The sequence below is a fragment of the Lactuca saligna genome, chromosome 8 (assembly GCF_052625555.1).
Source record: "Lactuca saligna cultivar CGN05327 chromosome 8, ASM5262555v1, whole genome shotgun sequence".
Lineage (NCBI taxonomy): Eukaryota > Viridiplantae > Streptophyta > Magnoliopsida > Asterales > Asteraceae > Lactuca > Lactuca saligna.
The window spans coordinates 50481741-50499642 of record NC_136424.1 but is presented as its reverse complement, the minus strand read 5'-3'; the positions used below and the strand labels follow the sequence as shown (position 1 = coordinate 50499642).

Here is a 17902-nt window from a genome sequence, read left to right as displayed (position 1 = left end):
AACAAAATCGGATTTTATAAATTAAAACATTTTGTGGTAATGATTCTAATCCAAAACAGGCCAAAAAAAAACTCGAAAACCTGTTGTCTGGACAGGCAACTCGTCGAGCCCCATATTGGACTCGACGAGTCCAAGGAAAAACTCATCCTACTCGTCGAGTCCAAGCATGGACTCATCAAGTAGCGCAGTCAAACAACATTTCAACTTTGAAAAATAACACATTTTGCATCAAATATAATAGAAAACCACCCATGGCACTGATACCACTGTTGGGTTTTGGTATACTACAACATCCTGTGGTCTACATACAACCCTAAAAGTTTTATAGCTATGTTTTCTCTAATTATACATGCAATATTGTTTCCAAAACATTAAGCCTACAATTAACATACAAATGACATAAACAATATAAAATTCCAGTTAGGAGTTTACCTCTTTATGTAGCTTGTAGAATTTGTTGTGTTTGGCCTTTAAGAACTTAGCACCAATAGTATCAATGCCTCAAATGGAATCACAACACACCTAGGACAAAGGATGACTTTTTAGAGAGTTTCTTACACTCAAATTTAGTTCATGGAACTCCAATGATCACTAGTGTATCTAGTAGCCAAATTCGAATGCTAAGGGGCTTCTTATATAGTGTGGCAAGATTAGTGTTACACCATGTAAACCTAATGTGTATAACCTTCCATATTCATTAGGCTCCATGGGTTTAAACCCCCATGGATCATCCATGGGTTGTAACATTGGTTTAGCCCAACCTAAAGAATCATGGATCATTAGCCCACACCATAGAATGAATGATTTACCAAATCAATCCCCATATATTTAATTAGTCTCTTTTGATCACAAAATGAATTCCAAATTAATTATTGATCAATACTAATTAAATAATATAATTTCATATTAATATATTAGAACTTATAATATATTAACAAATCATAAATAACCTCTTCTCAAAAGTCTATCCTATCAAATTGTCCTGGTGATATGCAACCCAAATGGACCATGCTACTCTCGGGTCAAGTACATAACAATTATAGTTTTGGGCTTAGACACCTAATCCAACAACTACAACATAGAAAAATCCTGTAAACCAAGTTACATAACTTATTAGTCTAATATTGGTGCCTTCGACCCACAAGTAAAATGAGGAAAACTCACCTCTCAGTCTGAAAGATTGCTGAACAAGACATTGCTCCGAATATCAACTCTACTGGTCACCTAACATGACCAAACTTAACTTATAATCAAAGTACCCAAAATACCCTTATGCGAAAACCTTGTCAATAGTCAAAAGTGAATCTGAGTCAACTCGGCTAAGTACATTGGGCGTACTCAGCCTGTACATGGGGCATACTCGAGCTTGACTAGAAAACAGGGTGCTGACTACATATGCACGACGTACCATTTGGTAGGCCCAACGTATGCGAATGCTTCCTCTCTTTCTATTAAGATCTAAATACTTTAAAGTTTTTTCATCCAAATTCCAGATCTAGTCCTCAAATGTTATCCTTAACCATAAAGTTTCCAACTTTATAATCTTGCATTACTATTAAGTGCTCAATACCAAGATCATATTTTTATGCTTCTAAACACACCAAAATGTCTTAAACGACAACTTATATGAATTAGAGTAACCCATACTCATAATACTAAGCTTATGGAACCAAAAGAACACAAACCCATGGCTATACAACATCTAATCAATACTTCATCAAGTTCAAAGCTTTTTACCTTCAATTGGTGTTAAATGATAATGTGATTTTGGATCCAAAGTGTTCCACTTTTCTAAGATGGTCTCCTCTTCTTTCTTCCTCCTTCAAGATCACCAAAACACACACAGATGGCTCAATATGCCCTCTAATGGATTAGGGTTTGCAAAGGGTTCGAAATAGGGCTTGGAGGATGATGAAAGAAAGAAGTCTTGAGAGTTAAGGATGTTTAAATAGGGTCTAAACTCTAAAAATCAGGGTTTGGGATCCTGCCATGTACGCCTAACATATGCAATGTACACCCAACCTTGTATATTTGAACCCTAAATCTACATCATTGTTCGATTTATGAGCGCTGACTCTTTCTATTTGTTTTCCTATCGATGTATATTTATGTATTTAGATTCATGTGTACTACAGTGGCTTGGTGATAATTATGGAAACCTCCATCAAATTTGACCATCTTGAACCTTCGAAACTTGACAACACAACGGTGGATGGTGGTGAAGGAAGAAGATTGTAATGTTGGATTAACAAGAGTTTTTTTATATGAAAAGGTTAAAATCAAGGAAGATTTTTGTTTGTTGAGTCTGAGGTTAGTGATAAACGAGTTTTAACCTTTGATGATTCGCAATATTCCAGGATGATTTGTTGTATTTTATCTTAAATCATTCAAATGGAATTTTGATTTGGTGTGTGTTGTATGTTAAAAACAAAATTATTCATCTTATAATTGCTTCAATGCCTCTATAAATTCCCATAAGTTTGGAGGGCTCCGATGGAAAGGAAAGATGAAGGAAAAACAAAATTTAATTTTCCCGATGTAGTAGGTGTTTACGGAGAATAAGATAAATTGATATTGGTTTGTTTGTAGCCTTAATGGATTTATTTTTTAATGTCTCCACAGATTCTTAGTAAGAACATGAGTTGTGAAGAATTATATTAAGAAAACTTGATTGCTTCACAGCCAAAGCATTCTTCATGATCAAATAAAGTCACAGTGTTGAAGAAACAAATTATGGAGACACTGATCAAATCTAAAATATTTGATTTTTTGCTTCGTAGGTTTGTATTTTTTTTAGCGAGAGAGACTCGTCTTTATTATTAATAAAAGATTAAATTAAATAGAAAAAAACATAAAAATGTATCTAAAGGACAATTTAGTCTTTTCAATTTTTCAAGCGGCCAAAAACACATATAAACATACTCAAATGGAATGTTAATCCAAAACTTTCGTGGTTTGGATCATTTTTTGCAGGTTTTTCTTCTAGTTATTAAACCAGTGCAAATTTGAAAATTAAATATGTACCAAGCATGGTTAATACCATCATATTACGTTGTATAGGCTTTTTAACACTTTCATACCATCAAGGTTGTTAAAATCTAGATTTTGATCTTACAATCTTACGATTTTAAGATCATACAAGCGAAAACGATCCCGATCCCACCTCTTTAGTTTTTTTTATATAGGAATCTATCTAAAATTCATTTATTTAACTTTAAATAGGGCATCACAAGTTGTAAGAAGTCTTCGAGAGCATCACCATTTTATCAATTCATCCCGAGTTAAACACAATACATCCATAATAATCCATTTGTGTTCTTATGTCCTACTTATACATGATCAAAATGATCTTATTTCTAATTAAGATGTTTTATTCTTAATTTTTATGCTTTGTAGCAACAAAATTTATAGATGATGCTTAAGATGCTAAAGTTGATTATACTATCTTGCGAGCTAATTTGACTATGAGTTCATTTTGGTAGAATCTTTCGATGTCGATCCGATCTTACAATTGCGATCTTGCAAAACGTTAAACGAGCTTAGATAAGATCTCGATTTTGACAGCCTTACTACCATTATGAAAAATACTTTCTCAAAGGATTAAGTATCCATTATCAGTAGGCACATAGGCCATAAGTCTTTATACTTAGTTTCCCTCTTCTCAGTTTATATTTCTTTCTTTCCATCTCTCTATATCTTTCCCTTTTATATCCCTATGTTTCCCTCTTCCCAATTTCTATTTCTTTTCCCGACAGGTTTTGTAAGTTTTAGGGATAAGCATCTCGTAAGTTTAATGTAAGTAGAAATAATCTTTTATTTAGGAATGATAGTTTAGTAATATCATATGGTATTTTGATTTATAAATAAGTTTTTTAAATATTTAATTAATTTAATTATAATTAAAATATAATCTTCCACATAGATGTAAAATTTATAGTTTTAGAAGTATATATATATATATATATATATATATATATATATATATATATATATATATATATATATATATATATATATATAGTTTTAAAATTTATAAGGATGTTTAAGTAATATTAAAGGTTTATAAGGATATAAATGAAGTTTTTGATATTAAATTATTGTGAAAAAATACCTCCATATATTGCTTATTTATAAATTTATTAAATAGCTTTGAAGGTAAAATAATATATACATTAATTAATCAATGGAAATATCAAAGTAACCCGTAAAAAAAGTCAGCTTCTTTTCTAAAAATAATGAACCGTAGTGTAACATCTTCAATTTAGAGATAGATTTTTAACACATCAAGTGTGGAGTTGCCATTAAAAAGGATAGGTTTGGAAATGAATTGATGGACCATGTATTAAAAATAAGGATACTTACAAAAATGACAACATGGTTACGGAGAATAAAAAAAAATAACTAATTTTATTGAATTAACTGACATGTCCAAAACATTGTATTTTAGATACATAAATTTTGTTTCAACATGTCATAAGAATCGTGCATTTTAGACTTGAGTTAGATGACACATATGGGGATACATATATTTCATACTTCAGTTATCTTGACATGTGAAATGTCACATTTTCGGACATTCCATAATATGCATACATTTTTTGACTTTAGTTATTTGACATATTCCAGACTATATATATTTTGAAAAAAAAATTGCATTTGCAAATTTTTCATTATACATGGTTTTAAACAATCTCCAAATCACCTTTTTTTAAATATCCATTGTTTGGAGAAAATCAGTCCGAGAGAAACATGTTTGACAAATATATTTGTATGGTGCCGAAAGATATCAAGTATGTAATTTATTCAATGTTACAATAACTCTGAATGGAGAGTATGAAACACAAGAAAGAAGTGAAAATGAGTATATTTATTTGCACGTAACAAATGATTATCAAAACTTGTTGATGGTGATTAGTGAGTAGTTGGAAACCTTTGAAGGTATTTGGTAAACCGGTGTAACAACCTGACGTTTCCAATCTTGTCACCTAGGTAGTTCTATTATAGTTTCCGTTAAATCATCATTTTATATTGTTTTAGTCAAGTTTTGTAGACCAAAAGTGTAATAAAACAGTTATTGATCATGTATATGGGTCATGAGGTCATTTTCTCATACTTTGAGGGTCTGGTTTGTAATTTGTGTTGTATTTCAGGATACCTAACCCTAAATCCCCGGAATTAGTTCCATTTGAAACCACCAAGTACTTCTAAAGAGATCCGTGAGAGATTTCATGAGAGAGCTTTCATATTTGGAGTTGTTAATCAAATCTATGAAGTTTCTCAATTCGATATAAGGTATAAATCGTTTTCTTCAAGTTCTTTGTTGTCCTACGTTACACTCATGAAGGAACCTTGAATGATGTAAAAATTCGTTGTTTAGGAGTGTTGATAGGTCTCATTAGTGTTCTAATCAATTAAATAATTAGATTTAATCTTAATTTAGTTTTTTTCCTTATCTGAAAACTGGATAGCTTCTAGAATTCAAGCTTAAACTCTAAATTTAAAATTCATTATTTTAATTTTTGAAAATTTAAAAAGTATGTATTTTTAAAAAATTGAACAATCACACCATTTTCTCATATTTCTTAAACTAACTTAAATTACAATTACCCATTTACCCTTATATTTTATTAATCCAATTTTTAATAAGATTTATTTATTGACTTGCCAAATATATCTTAATTAACTTAATTAAATAAAATGATTGGATGAGAATTGTTCTCATAATTCTCATTTTATTTTTAGTCCATTCGCATTATATTTAAAGTAAAAGCGACACTTGGTGACAAATATTTTTGTATAGAAATTAGGTGTGAGACGCGTGTACTACACAAGTTATTAAAAATAAAAATTTAATATCCATATTTAAACATTAAATATTTGATAAAATAACACTTTTATATAACATAATGTAATCTTTTGAAACATTTATAAAAGAAATCAAATATTTTTTAGAGAATTTATGAGACTTTTTTTATCAAATTAATAGAATGATTCTTTTTTATTATAAAATTTGTTAGAATTTTATGGAATTTTATTTCAAAATATGAAAATTTCCAAAAAATAACAAGTAGAAAATAATAATTGTAAAACTCCCACAAAATTGTATGTGGCAAAACTCTTGAGAATTTGACAAGTTATTAAAAAAATAATAATAATAAAAAATCATTTATTAGAGATAGATTTCTCATACATCATAACTTATTAGTACTTATTCTATATGTTTTGTGGTTTTCCAAGAACTAAAGGCCTTTAATGAAAGGTTGATTAAATGTTGGACTTTTCGTTTGATGTCCAGAAAATAGAAGCTGGCTTGTTTTGTAGTTCGTTGACAACATGTATAATTGTGTTTGAGTTTTTGGTTTGCATAAACATCACTTATATCACCATTAGTTTATATGATCTCAATTTTTGCCTTCAAGAGTCATGATTTTCCCATTTTATCATATTAAACTTGATAGTCGTTGCCATTTTAAATTCAAAAGACTCGATAAGATCAATGTCACTCCGAGCAATAGTCACCTCATCTTCAACATCACTCATTGGATGGTTGTTTACCTCAATGCGCCTTATAACTTCTTCCTTTTACGATTATTTTGTTTTAATCTTAATCCTTCATTATTTTAAATTCAAAAGACTCAGTATTTTTTCTGTATTTTTTTAAGCCTCATTCCATCCAATCTTGACTAGTGGAGTCTCTTTGTTGTAATTCTTTTCATCTTTCTCATCTCAATGATAATCAAAGAAAGCTAAATACCAAATAAAACCCTAAATGGCTACTGGGCCACAAAATTGCTCAAGGGTTGATATATATATATATATATATATATATATATATATATATATATATATATATATATATATATATATATATATATATATATATATATATATATATATATATATAAAACGACACCTATAGTGAACTTTATTCCTCGAAGCATAATGTCACAAAGAAAAAAACTAAATTTTTGGATAGACCCAAAAAGGTATATCCAAAGTATCAAAACAAAATAATAGGTCTAACCAACAAGTACGTAGAATAAAACTTTCCAGTCATAGGCCTTCACATTAGTTGAATACTTCCATCTAATGATCAAGCACGACTCCATCATGCAATCAATCCCCATATCATTCTCCAATTTACCATCTTCTCATATCATCAGTCTAACACAACATTTTCAAGATCCATATATTTATTAGAATTTTTAGCTCATTTTCCATCCACCTTAGTCCATACATAAGCAATGGATCACAACCACCATTCCATCCTCCTGTTCTGATAGACCATCGCTGCAAGAGCCAATTTTTTGATTGTGTTGCCAATATTCTTCAACTTTGAAATTGTTTTCCAAATGTAAGAGAATAAAACCACCAATAGACTAGACTCTAATCTAATATCCCAAAATTTTCACCCTCAAAGATTCATATCATCTCACCCACAATGAGTTATTTCCTGATATTGTTTTCCAAATGTAAGAGAATAAAAGGGAAAACAATGAGTTTAGCTTACAAATGCTAAGACAGTGCCATTTTAGCTTTTTATGTATGCATATCTCCACAACACCACAAGAACCCACTCAAACTTTTTTCAATTTCTTTGATGTTAGTAGATTTAGGGATAAAGGACATCGAAGCCCAATACACATGGGTTAATTTGATTTTAGGATTTAGGGTTTCTTTAACATCAACATCAGGTAAAAGAATTGGAAGGAATATTAGTCATTTTTACATAGATTCATCAATAGTTCAACCATCAACTTCAAATTTTCCATATTGTAATTTACCCTTGTATACGAGATATGGTGTTCTAATTCTAAACAAGTTCCCACCATGTCTATACCAAGAACCACTTACATATAAAAAAAAAAAAACCTGACTTAACAAACTATACACCAAGATTTCTTCTAAAAAAAGAAGATTTTCAGGATGCTTTTGAGATCCAACATTAAAGGGTGTACACGTGCAACAAACCCATAAATCACATGGTTTGACCTCTCGAGTCTTGTTGACCATGGATACTTCAAATGGACCCAAACCCATCAATCAACACCACCACCTTGCATTGATGTCGCACCTGCTTCCTCATCATCAGAAGAAAAAGACGACGACGACCCATTTGACACCTGAAAATTACGAAATTGACCCATTAGACACCCAATCATGGCCCACTAAAGCCCAATCCAACGGCTAAAAAATGCAAGACATGATAAAGCTACTCACCAAGTGGCGCCGCCTATGTACCAATGCTGACATGGCTCTTAGGATTAGATAGATCGGTAAAATGATTCCAGAAGTTCTTATGAGTAACAACTGTATAAAAAACGAGGAACCCATGATTATATAACTTTATACTATTATAAAAACAAAATCAGAATAAAATTCGTTACTATTTCATACCAGAAACACCGGTAAAGAGTAATTTGCCCCTCCATTTGCAAATATAGGTAACGTGTTACGCAAAATCAATACAATCATGAACTGTATACAAAAAAAAATGTTACAAAAAGTGTACAAATTGAAAATGGTTATATGGTTGTATAGAGAGAAAGATTACAATGATAGCAACTGAACGAAAACACATAATGCTTCTTGCAGTGGAATCTGCATACTCATCGTATTCCTGATCGAGTAAATTATGATCAGAAGAAACGACTGTAATTATTCGAGTCTCATCGTTCATATCCCTTCTCGCAATTTGCCAATGCCCCCTGAGAAAAAAAATGAAGGACAAATTTGGATTATATACCATGAATTGAAATCGAATTTTGCGTGGATTTGACCTCAAAAAGTCAAAATTCACCTTATATTTGCGGGAATGACGCCCAATCGGAATACGGGAGGTGGTGCTGTATACCCTGGTTTGAATTGCTGCAGTTAATCATATCAAAAAGATGATTATTTGATGGAAGTTTGTGTATATATTTGGAAATTAGTGGAATATGAGAAGGATTTGAAAGGATTTGAAGTGGAAAAAAGATGAAATCGGACCTGGTGGCATATTTCGCATATGGTATCACCCTTTTCGTTACACCATCGTTGAACACATTTGCGATGAGCATACTACAAAAAGTAAAACGGGATAGATTCATAATTCTCATATGCTTAAAAGTTAAAATCACTTGTTGCAGAATAAACTGACCTTCAAGCTACCACAACAAGAGCAAGGAGTCTCCATATTCGAATCAAAATCCTCATCCTGACAAATTCTGCATTCCACCATTTTTCTAGGAGTGAAAGGAGTTTCAGGATGATCCATATGCGAAGAACAATCGATCATGGTGTCGATGGCGGGAGATAAAGGGTACGAAGGGTTTCTACTTTCGATTGCAGCTTCTAAAGTGGATTCGGTGAGTAACCGATCAACCAAAAACACGAAATGATCGCCCATTTTTATGCAATAAGAATCGATTTCAGTATCTTGGTGAGAGAAATCAACTGGGAATCCCACAAATTGAAGAAATTTAAATGCTTTGACTCCTGTAAGTAATTCTGGACATAAACAAAACTCGAATCAGCTTTGCTTGTGAAGCTTCTTTAAGATTAACAAAACCCTTTTTGGAATTGGAATCAAAACATTATTCTAATTAACAGGAAAGGAAAAAAGGTTAGTACCCTTCATATCTAAAAAGGAATAGGTTTTCTTTTTGTCAATCATAAAACGAAGCAGATGCTATACAAGAACTTCAATTAAACAAAACCCAATTTGGGAAAAAGTGAGTAGATGATAGGAACAAGCAAAACAACATCAAAAATGATTTACCCAGATGATCAGAAAGGTAATTTCGCTTTCTATGAAAGAACACAAAGATGAAGGCGTATGAAGAGATGTATAAAAAGAGTATAAGACAAACTATAAAGCGAAAAGAAGAAGAAAGAGAAAGCTTACAAGAAGGAGATCGGATATGTTTAAAGCGAAGAAATTTCTCAATCACTTTCACTTGTAGAAATCTATTTTTGCAACCCTAAATTTGCAGAATCATATCAATTCCTTCGTTCGTTTGTTCGTTCAAATTCGTGTTTTTTTTTTTTTTTTTTTTTCTCTCGAAATTTCCCTCTTTCTCTTCTTGATAACATGGCTTCAGCCATTTTTATACTAACCCACTAAATTAATTTTCATTTTAAAAAAGAATCATTGTTTCCACATCCATAGTACGTGATCGAGTGTATAAAACTGTATATGGGATTTTCTAATATTTTTTTCTAGAGCTTTTTCTATCCAAAATTTAAAATTTTCAGTTTTTTGTTCGAAGAAATCATCGCAAGACACGTGCAGGTTGACCGGATTCCTCATCCTCTTTGCACGCCACGTGTCTTTTTCAATGATTATTTTTCGAGGTGAAATATTCTAAGAGATGAGTAATGTGTATTTGGTATCTAAATTTATAAAATATAAAATTAAATTAATATAAAATCTTGTAATACGTTATCATAATTCATGAATGTTGGATGATATTTTATCATGCATTATAACTATATATAACATGGAGGTTGTGTGGGTGAGAGGTTTGGCATGCAAATGAGACTTCTTTTGACTACGAATAATAATTATTGGATTAATTATTGTTTTTATTATAAGCTTCTTTAAAATTTAGTTATACGATTGAAGTATTTATAACCGATAAACTAAAACTATGTACACTTTTAATTTATAAAAGAAAAGGTCATTAAAAGTGTCTTTATGTGTGATAGCTATTGATTACATAAAATAAATGTAAAGGAGTGGGTGTAGTTAAAGCTAAAATACAAATTCATAAATCTTTTATTGGTTTGGTTGGTGACCTTCTAATTAATGGTAATTAAACAATGTATGATCACCAATAAACGATATCTTCGATATCATCATTTTCAGAAATAAATTTTGAAGAGAAAGCTTAATATATGCAAGTAGATATGTTATATAAATTTGGCCAAAAGGAATTTGCGTATTGTTTTTAGATTTATACAAAAAAAATAAAGTGGATTGATGCAAATTTACCATGGATTTGTCTCTTCTGTTTCCGTATACAAGGAAAAAGCTAAATAATATCTTGGCGCTTCATTTATACAGCTTGAAATTTGATATAAGATTTATATGTAAACTACATGTATGAGGTTATAATCTTCTTTATTATTGTTGTCTTTTTGAGAGAAGAATAGTTAGGTTTCGATTTCAAGAAGGACCAATAGCAAATGGGTGAAAAGATGCCTCATGTTTCCTGTTTCCATAAAGAGGCAACGATTTTAGTTTGTATTTCACCTCTATAAATCACATCATTTAATCAAACATATGAAATCAAGTGTCCTGATTGGTTTGTTTTTGCAATAGATATAATTTAAGAGGGTTTGGTCACTTTCACAAAATATAGTTGAACCACCCTACTAGACATTGCATATTTTAGTATATGAACTTATGCGCTATTAATTGTAATTATTTAAAGGAAAATTAAGTAATTTAACCACTTTTTAATGTGTATTTGAAAAATAAAAAAGAATTTTATTTTATTTTTTTGCAAAAATAACCACTTTGTCGAAAATGAGGCATTCCGGACTAAAAAAAAATATTTTTTTTGACTAACTCCAGAATGACATTTCGGATTCCAAACTAAAATTCTGGGATATGAACAGTACTCCGGAATGCCTAATTCCGGAGTACCATTCATATTCCAGACTAAACTTTCAAATTTAAAAAAAAAAAATAAATAAAAAAATAAAAAACCTTCCAAAATTTCAAGAACAAATTTGAAATCCGAATAACAATTCCGGGATTTCAAAAAAAATCATTTTTTTCTTAATTTAACAAAAAATTAAACAAACATAATAATATGAACTATATACAATATGAATTCATAAAATTAGACATTTTATTGAAAAACGGTGACATTAAATAGTACAAAATGTAGAATTCGGAATTCCAAAACAAAATAATTTCTTTGAAAATAAAAAGTTATATATATAGTGAATATACCATTAATGATATATAAGCTTAGATACCCAAACTCAATATACTACATCGTTTTATATCATATAATATATTCTAATTGTACAATGTTCATGTAATTTAACTTCTAACTTTATTTACTTCCATGATTTTTATAAATTACACATTTATCTTTCTCTTAAATAATTTTCATTTTCAACGACAATATATAAAGTTTAGTAGGTGTTCGATAAAAAGATGTGATAAAAGAGAAAGATCATAGTGAAAATTTGAAAATATTGAAAGTAAATAACGTTGCGGGTTGATGTTTAAGAACATTATAATGAATATATCCAATAAAACGACGTATTATGATGTATTTTGGTACCTAAGCTTATATACCCTTAAGGGTATATTCACTTTTCCCTATATATATATATATATATATATATATATATATATATATATATATATATATATATATATATATATATAGTCAAGATCAAATAAGAAGAAAATTTATGGTAGGAAAGTAAGAAGTTTCTTTTCTACATATTTTTTTAACGAACATACAAAATGAATTATTAAATTATTCAAATGTAAGATGATTCATAAGAAAAAATTCCCAAAAAAACATCTTCATGATTCATTTTTAAGTAAATTAAGAAAAAAATTCACTTTTATAATAATATTAGTGAATAACAACGAAATCATTGTATAAATGAATCATCAGTGTGTTTTTTTGAGATTTTTTTTGGTGAATCATGTTATTTTTGATTCATCTATTGATTCATTTCTTTTGTTCATCAAAAAAGTATGTAGAAAAAAAAACTTTTTACCTTCCTACCAAAAAAAATTTCTTACTGGATATATATATATATATATATATATATATATATATATATATATATATATATATATATATATATATGAACAGTACTCCGGAATTAGATATTCCGAATAAAATGATTATTTTTCAAAACTAAACAAATATGCTTATTTTCTTTGAAAAGCCTGCTTATTTTACTTGACTTCCCTTATTTAAAACTTAGGTTTTATTTTATTTCTTATAGCTTAAAGTTTTGAAACTAGCCATTTGTTGATATGAAAGGTTTTTTTACGGATTAATCAAAAATAGATAATGATATTTTTCTATTGTTAATATGATCATATCAATTACCAAAACAAAAACCTAATAAAACATAAATAAAATATAAATTTGGATAATGTGGTTTGCAAAAAAGTATGGATAGGGTTGAAAAAGTTTTATGGAAGGTCCACAATTAGATAATTCCCATGTTTTTAGTCTCTGGAGCATTTGAAAGGATCATTTTGCCCTTTTAATTTCTTTTTGTATTTTTTCTTATTTATTTTAATACTTTATTAATTAAAAATAAATAAACAACAATCTTTCTCCTTAGAAAATCTATAACCACGATACATATTTCTCTCTCACACACACATACAAAAACACACCCTCAGTTCATTTTTATCTCATCGTTGTAACACTTGGATGTTGGCATGTTCCTTAATTGCCATTTATATTTGATTTGTTGCAATATTGGTCCTTAGAGTAGTACAAGGGGCTTACCACATTATACGCTTAGCGTACTAAGGTGATAATGGCCGCGGATGCGAGGCCTCGTATGTTAAGTGTACGAGGGTTACACTTAACGTACTCAGAGATTAAAAACCCTAATTTTAGGGGTTGTACCCTATATAAAGACCTTAAGTCCCTAGGGTTAGCCTCTTTACCAATCCCCATATCGTCTAAACCCTAAAATTAACCATAAGCCTCCATTGTTGTGTCTTTGAGATTTTGGAAAAGAATTGGTGCTTGTTTTGCTCATCTTGAAGGATTTGAAGAAAGGAGAAGGTGCTTTTCTTGGTGGGAAGTATTCGTGTCGGGAGCCTAAAGCGGACAATATTGTGATACGTGCCAGAGGGGTATGTTACAAATGGTATCAGAGTTAGGGTACAAGTCGATGTGTTCGACGGGGACGTCGAACCCTAAGGGTGAAGCTGGTCGGATTAGTTGCACCTGATCCCACATCGGATGGGAAGGAGAACTAAACATTCCTTAAAAGGGATGTGGATACATTATCTATCACAAGGCGTTTTAAAGCGTGAGGGCAGCTGATCCCATAAGAACTCTATAGTTAAGTGTGTCCGGGCGAGAGCAATTCAGGGATTGGTGACCCCTAGGAAGTTTTCATCCCGGGAGCCCAAAGCGGACAATATTGTGATACGTGCCAGATGGGGATGTTATAAATAGTGATTCTGGTCACGGATACGAGGCCTCGTACACTGGGCGTATGAGGGTTACACTTAGCGTACTCGGAGATTAAGAAACCCTAATTTTAGGGTGTTGTAACCTATATAAAGACCTTAAGTCCCTAGGGTTGGCCTTTTTACCAGCCCCCATATCTTCTAAAACCTAAAATCGACCTTAAGCCTCCATAGTTGTGTCTTTGAGATTTTGAGAAAGAATTGGTGCTTATTTTGCTCATCTGAAAGGATTTAAAGAAAAGCGGAGGTGATTTTCTTGGTGGGAAGTTTCATGACGGGAGCCCAAAGCGGACAATATTGTGATACGTGCTAGAGGGGGATGTTACAAATGGTATCAGAGTTAGGGTATAAGTCGATGTGTTCGACGAGGACGTCGAACCCTATATCGTCTAAACCCTAAAATCAACCTTAAGCCTCCATTGTTATGTCTTTGAGCTTTTGAAAAGGAATTGGTGCTTGTTTTGCTCATCTTGAAGGATTTGAAGAAAGGAGAAGGTGCTTTGCTTGGTGGGAAGTTTTCGTGTCAGGAGCCCAAAGCGGACAATATTGCGATACGTGTCATAAGGGGATGTTACAAATGGTATCAGAGTTAGGGTACGAGTCGATGTGTTCGACGGGGACGTAGAACCCTATAATGGGGGTGAAGCTGGGCAGATTAGCTGCACCTGATCCCACATCGGATGGGAAGGAGAACTAAACATTCCTTAAAAGGAATATGGATACATTATCTGTCACAATGTATTTTAAAGCCGTGAGGGCAACAGATCCCATAAGAACTCTATAGTTAAGTGTGTCCGGGCGAGAGCTATTTAGGGATGGGTGACCCCTAGGAAGTTTTCATCCCGGGAGCCCAAAGCGGACAATATTGTGATACGCGCCAGAGGGAGATGTTATAAATAATGATTTTTGTCACGGATATGAGGCCTCGTACGTTGGGCGTACGAGGGTTACACTTAGCGTATCGGAGATTAAGAAACCCTAATTTTAGGGTGTTGTAACCTATATAAAGACCTTAACTCCCTAAGGTTGGAAAAATATTTTCATTTTTACCATTTGCGGCTTCATTCATCACCTTACGAAACACATTGTTTAAAACGAGTTGCAATTGCATTTGAATGTCTCCATTTGGAGAAGAGTTTTCTATGTTTCGAGGTTTCGAGGAATAGGGGCTTGGCAGTAGGGGTGAACATTTGGACCGGACCGGACCGGATTGGATTGGACCGACTCTTGGACTGGATCGGTTATGGAGAATTTTGTGGACCATCGACCGGACCGGATGAGTCGTGTCCGTGTCCGGGTCCAGGTTCGGGTTTTCCGATTTTTGGACCCGTTTGGACCGGTATAACTTTAATTGCATAGAGTATAAGTAATCTACATTGATGTATAATATTATAACTTGCAAAATTAATACGTTTCCGTTTCATGCATAACTAATCTACATTGATGTATAATATTATAACTTGCAAAAATTAATTTTCCAAATAAAAACAACTAACATATAAATCAAGTTCACCAATAAAAGTTATACAATATTAAGAAAAACATATAAAAGTATTACCGTAACAAAAACAATCATAGTTTAAACTTTAAAATAAATCAAACTAACAAACTTCATAAACTCATAATCTAATCTTCCACTCAAAAACTGAATCTTTTTAGCTTTGATAGCTCTACTTTGAAGGATTGTAGCTCAGTGAATATAATACCAAAATAAACCAAATTATAGTCTAAATTCATCTAAAAACTATAAACTAAATTTTGGAAAAAACCGGAGGTCAATCCGACTTAAAACGAATGAGTTATGAATGTTTAAAAAACATCACATATTACAAAATGTTGCTGAAAACCTGAATTTTTTGAGCTTTGATAGCTCTACTTTGAAGGATTGTAACTCAGTGAATATAATACCAAAATAAACAAAATTATAGTCTGAATTCATCTATAGAATGTAAACTAAATGTTGGAAAAAACTGGAGGTCAATCCGACTTAAAACGAACAAGTTATGGATGTTTAAAAAACGTCACAGACTACAAAATCTTGCTGAAATGCTGAATTTTTTTTAGCTTTGATAGCTCTACTTTGAAGGATTGTAAATCAGTGAACACAATACCAAAATAAACGAAATTATAGTCTAAATTCATCTACAAACTTTAAACTAAATGTTGGAAAAAACCAGAGGTCAATCCGACTTAAAACGAATGAGTTATGGGTGTTTAAAAAACGTCACAGATTATAAAATCTTGCTGAAAAGCTGAATTTTTTCAGCTTTGATAGCTCTACTTTGACGGATTGTAACTCAGTGAATATAATATCAAAATAAATAAAATTATAGTCTAAGTTCATCTACAAACTGTAAACTAAATGTTGGAAAATACCGGAGGTCAATCCGACTTAAAACGAATGAGTTATGAGTGTTTAAAAAACGTCACAGATTACGTGTCCAACCGGTTCTAAACCCGGTAAAAAAACGGATCGAACCGGGAAAAAAACCGGACCAGACTGGGCATAAATCTTAGAACCGAGAACCGGCCCGGGGGTCCAAAAAAACGGTCCGATCCACCGGTCAAAATGCTCACCCCTATTTGGCAGTTGTATATTTAAACGACTCTCCCCAAAAACTACATGCATTGGCCTTAATATTGATTGAGTCTCCTGTTACATCAACCCATAAACAAGCCAACAATGTCTCTTCTTCAGGGGGTCAAACACGAGCCACATGAGCCATTAGCGATGATGTTTTGAAGGAGATGGAAATAAGAAAGTTAAAAGAATTGAATTAAAAATATTTGGATATGGTGAAGAATAAATAATGATGATGCTATTTATAATTGATGATTGAGGGTTTAAAATTTGAATTTCTAAAAAAAAAAAACGGTTATATTTTTAAAAATATATTCCCTCAGTCCCAAAATTAGTGTCCACGTTTGAAGGGGCGGAACTAGAATTTTAGATTAGCGGGGGCTAAGACGTACTTCATAAGAATATATAGGAGGACTTCAATTGATAATACACTAATACCAATGGAGTTAGGAGGGGGGAGGGGGGGGGGAGACACCCACTAGCCCCCTACTGGCTTCGTCCTGCACGTTTGACTTTTAAAATTTGAATTTCTAAAAAAACGGTTATATTTTTAAAAATATACTCTCTCAATCCCAAAATTAGTGGTCACCTTTCACGTTTCATTTTTAAAGTTTTTCCATATCAACTTTGATGATAAATAACTTTATTTGTGTTATATAATTTTTGATGAAATTTATAACAATTAAAATACATTTAAAAAACAATATATTTATATATCTTATATAAAAAGTTACATAACAAAAAATAAATTATTTAAGGTTAAAATTGAACAAGAAATACTTAAAAATCAAACGTTAATAATAATTTTGAGACGGAGGAAATAATATTTTTAAAAAAATTTTGAAAATAAAAAATCGATTAATAGGTAAAAAAGTTTAATACAAAAACTTTCTCTGAGATGGCTGAAGCCTGAATGTTCGCCGAGGGTTGTCGAATCCCACTCGGTCCGGTCTTAGAGAACATAATTACAAAAACCTGAAACCCGAGGGACTGATTTATAAAATCGAATTACAATGGCCGTCGATTTTGAAATAAATATCTTTCATAGACGTTGACATCTCATGAAGAATTTCTGCCGTCGGATACACCCACCACCGTCGATTGCTTGCCAAGTGTCATATCCAATCCTCGTCAGA

The 17902-nt window shown here is 31.5% G+C and overlaps 1 protein-coding gene across 3 annotated transcripts; it reads right to left on the bottom strand.

Annotated features, from left to right (window-relative positions):
• Positions 1-7703: 7703 nt before the first annotated feature.
• On the bottom strand, positions 7704-10143 carry LOC145008181 (uncharacterized). Of its 3 annotated transcripts, none has more exons than XM_078966806.1 (8): positions 9887-10143; positions 9140-9489; positions 8989-9060; positions 8801-8868; positions 8555-8708; positions 8398-8478; positions 8221-8310; positions 7704-8123 (listed from the first exon to the last, which is right to left on the bottom strand). In XM_078966806.1, the coding sequence occupies exons 2-8, from the start codon at positions 9386-9388 to the stop codon at positions 8040-8042; spliced, it is 798 nt and encodes a 265-aa protein (XP_078822932.1). In that variant the 5' UTR covers positions 9389-9489; positions 9887-10143; the 3' UTR covers positions 7704-8039. The 3 variants fall into 3 exon arrangements, with proteins under 3 accessions (XP_078822932.1, XP_078822933.1, XP_078822931.1); XM_078966807.1 differs by lacking the exon at positions 9887-10143 and adding an exon at positions 9761-9857; XM_078966805.1 differs by lacking the exon at positions 9887-10143 and adding an exon at positions 9613-9712.
• Between the last annotated feature and the right edge of the window lie 7759 nt (positions 10144-17902).

What these genes read in the sequence shown, in the direction of transcription:
- LOC145008181 (XM_078966805.1), bottom strand. Translation starts at nt 9,655, where the DNA reads ATGATTGACAAAAAGAAAACCTATTCCTTTTTAGATATGAAGG. An exon ending in TTCGTTCAGTTGCTATCATT is followed by an intron (nt 8,479 to 8,554) that starts GTAATCTTTCTC and finishes TTTTGTATACAG; the next exon opens with TTCATGATTGTATTGATTTT. An exon ending in ACTCTTTACCGGTGTTTCTG is followed by an intron (nt 8,311 to 8,397) that starts GTATGAAATAGT and finishes TTTTTTATACAG; the next exon opens with TTGTTACTCATAAGAACTTC.